We start from the raw sequence: 2265 nt of genomic DNA, 5'->3' as shown, positions 1-2265 counted from the left end.
AACTGTGTCACGTGCAAATAATAAACACAGATTTCTATTTTTAAAATGTCCCCCTTAACTTCTGAAACACATGGCTGAATAAGAAGAATCAATAAGACAAGGTTTCCAGTAATGTCATAAAATATATTTCTGAATATTTCATTCAAATATACAAAAAACAACATGTGAAGTGAACTCATCAAAGAGCAACGAAATGTAGAAAATTAAATATATACCTATACATCTATTAAATAGTCATAGTCGGAGACACAGGCCTCCTGTCTCAGCTGTATGTACAGAAAGTCTTTTCTAAAGTCCAGTGGTGTTGGCTCAGCAGTGGTCGGTAGAGTCATCGGACACGTCAATATCCACGTCCAAGTCGGAGAACTCCTCATCCTCATCCCCTTCATCCCCGTGGCCTTGAGATCCGGGACTTTTCGGCGGAGCAGCCAGGCCCAGCTTGGCCAGCTTGGCCTGCTGCTGCTCCAGACTCTGTTTGCGCCACTTGATGCGTCGGTTCTGGAACCAGACTTTGACCTGGAGACAAAAACAAGATGCATATCAGATCGACTGGATTCAGCAGTGAGTGTGTAAATATATTTCTGAGGCTACGCTTGAAACGCCTGTAATGGTTTCGGTTTCTGTTTTCTTACCTGAGCTTCGGTGAGCTGGAGAGCCGAGGCCAGGAGGAACCTCTCTGACCCGACCATGTACTGCTGCCGTGCAAACTCCTTCTCCAGCCGGGAGAGCTGCTCGCTGGTGAAGCTGGTGCGCATCCGTTTCGACTTGCCTCCTTTAGTTTTGAAGGAATGCAGCCCCGCGTTGACTTTGGACATTGAAGCTGCAAACAGATGACACATTTAATCACACAGCCAAGTCAGTGTGGTTTCATACTTGACACTAAGACTCATTTTGTTCTTTTAGTTTCACTAAGTAATGAAAAACAATCCATTTACCTTGTGCGTAAAATGCTCCACGACACGATGACTGGTAGGTGAAAGGCGGGCAGCAGTAGACTGAATATCCAGGCTGTGTGTGGAGCGCTGAGTGCAACATGTTCGGTGAGTAGACGTAAGGTGCTGTTGCTATCGGTAAGCCTACGTGTCCGGGGAGAGGCAGAGCTGGAGCTGCTGGTTGATATTTCTCTCCGCACAGAGTAGGGCTCGTCCGGCAGCTGCTTGTGTCCTCCGGCTTGGCGAGCAAAGCGTCAATAGTGAAGGATTTTCCACTGGGAGGCTTCGTTGACGACGCGCACTGGCTTCCCGGGTACTGTGGGTACAGCGACGCTGGTGCGTAATTACGCACGGAGTATCCGTAAACTCCGACTGGTCTGTTGGGAACCTGCATTCTGTCACTGGTTTAAAAAAATGGAAAAAATAGGATCGCGAAAGTCTTTGCAGAAACAAGTTGTTGCTCCAAGTGCAGCAGGGTAGTGAATGCTGCTCCTCCGTGCAGAGGTCGCATTTATAGTCCGGCCGGACACAGAGGTGTCAACAGCCCCCCGTCGACCCTTTGTCTTTCTAAGTAGCAGATGAGAGAAACGAACATCCCGACAACGTATCCAATTAATTGGTGGAGTAGTACAAGCTGGGATTGTCAAACATCCTAACCCTTTGAATGACAAGGCTTTTGAAGAGTCGTGGGGGCAGGGAACTCAGGAGATTTACTGGGCTACAAATTCTTGCATGGATCTTAAGTCCAAATGTAATCATTACCGCTGGGAAAGCCTTGATGTTGCCAAATCATCTTATTTGGAGCCTTTTAAGTCCTGGCTGGCCGACAGATGCTTTAAGCAGCGTAACAAGTCGCTTCACGATTGGAGGCCGACTTCAAGCTGTACAGCTGACAGAGAATCCACTGTTTTCTTCATTTACACCATTTTTTATCCTCTTTGATTCTTTTTGACGCACTTTTTCAGCCTCTCAATTTATGAATATTCAAGGCTGTAACTTATGTTTTTCTCGACCAGCTGTAAACCAGGAATCCCTCCTGTATGTAAACAGTCCATAATCTTTTTCCTGTATAAAATGAATGCGCTCTTTTTCCAAAGTGTGCCCTTTAACAGCAGCGGTGTCGCTCCTAAAATTGAATAACGGCCCTGCGTAATTGAGGCGTCAAATTCAGCGGGTCGGGTGTGGTGACAGAGTGGTGCTGCTGGTTTAACCAAACTGCAACTCCACTAATGTCAGCCACTGCGTTAATCCACACGTTGATCCACCCCATCCTTTGAACGTCGCTGCTCAGACTGGGAAAGGCCTGCGATCAGGTTGATTCCTGAGACAATCC

General features: G+C 47.0%; 1 protein-coding gene across 1 annotated transcript; it reads right to left on the bottom strand.

The window, feature by feature from the left end:
• Positions 1 to 309: 309 nt before the first annotated feature.
• noto (notochord homeobox) lies at positions 310 to 1326 on the bottom strand. The gene is made up of 3 exons (XM_076747990.1): positions 936 to 1326; positions 633 to 820; positions 310 to 516 (listed from the first exon to the last, which is right to left on the bottom strand). The coding sequence occupies exons 1-3, from the start codon at positions 1324 to 1326 to the stop codon at positions 310 to 312; spliced, it is 786 nt and encodes a 261-aa protein (XP_076604105.1).
• Between the last annotated feature and the right edge of the window lie 939 nt (positions 1327 to 2265).

This window comes from Chaetodon auriga, chromosome 14 (assembly GCF_051107435.1).
Source record: "Chaetodon auriga isolate fChaAug3 chromosome 14, fChaAug3.hap1, whole genome shotgun sequence".
NCBI lineage: Eukaryota > Metazoa > Chordata > Actinopteri > Chaetodontiformes > Chaetodontidae > Chaetodon > Chaetodon auriga.
Note: the sequence above shows the minus strand (reverse complement) of the source record. Positions and strands in the feature narration are given on the sequence as shown.

Excerpts from the sequence above, each read along its gene's own strand:
- noto (XM_076747990.1), bottom strand. The coding sequence starts at position 1,326 with ATGCAGGTTCCCAACAGACCAGTCGGAGTTTACGGATACTCCGTGCGT. Across the intron at positions 821-935 it reads TGGAGCATTTTACGCACAAG|CTTCAATGTCCAAAGTCAAC; the intron begins GTAAATGGATTG and ends ATCTGTTTGCAG. Across the intron at positions 517-632 it reads TCCAGCTCACCGAAGCTCAG|GTCAAAGTCTGGTTCCAGAA; the intron begins GTAAGAAAACAG and ends TTTTGTCTCCAG.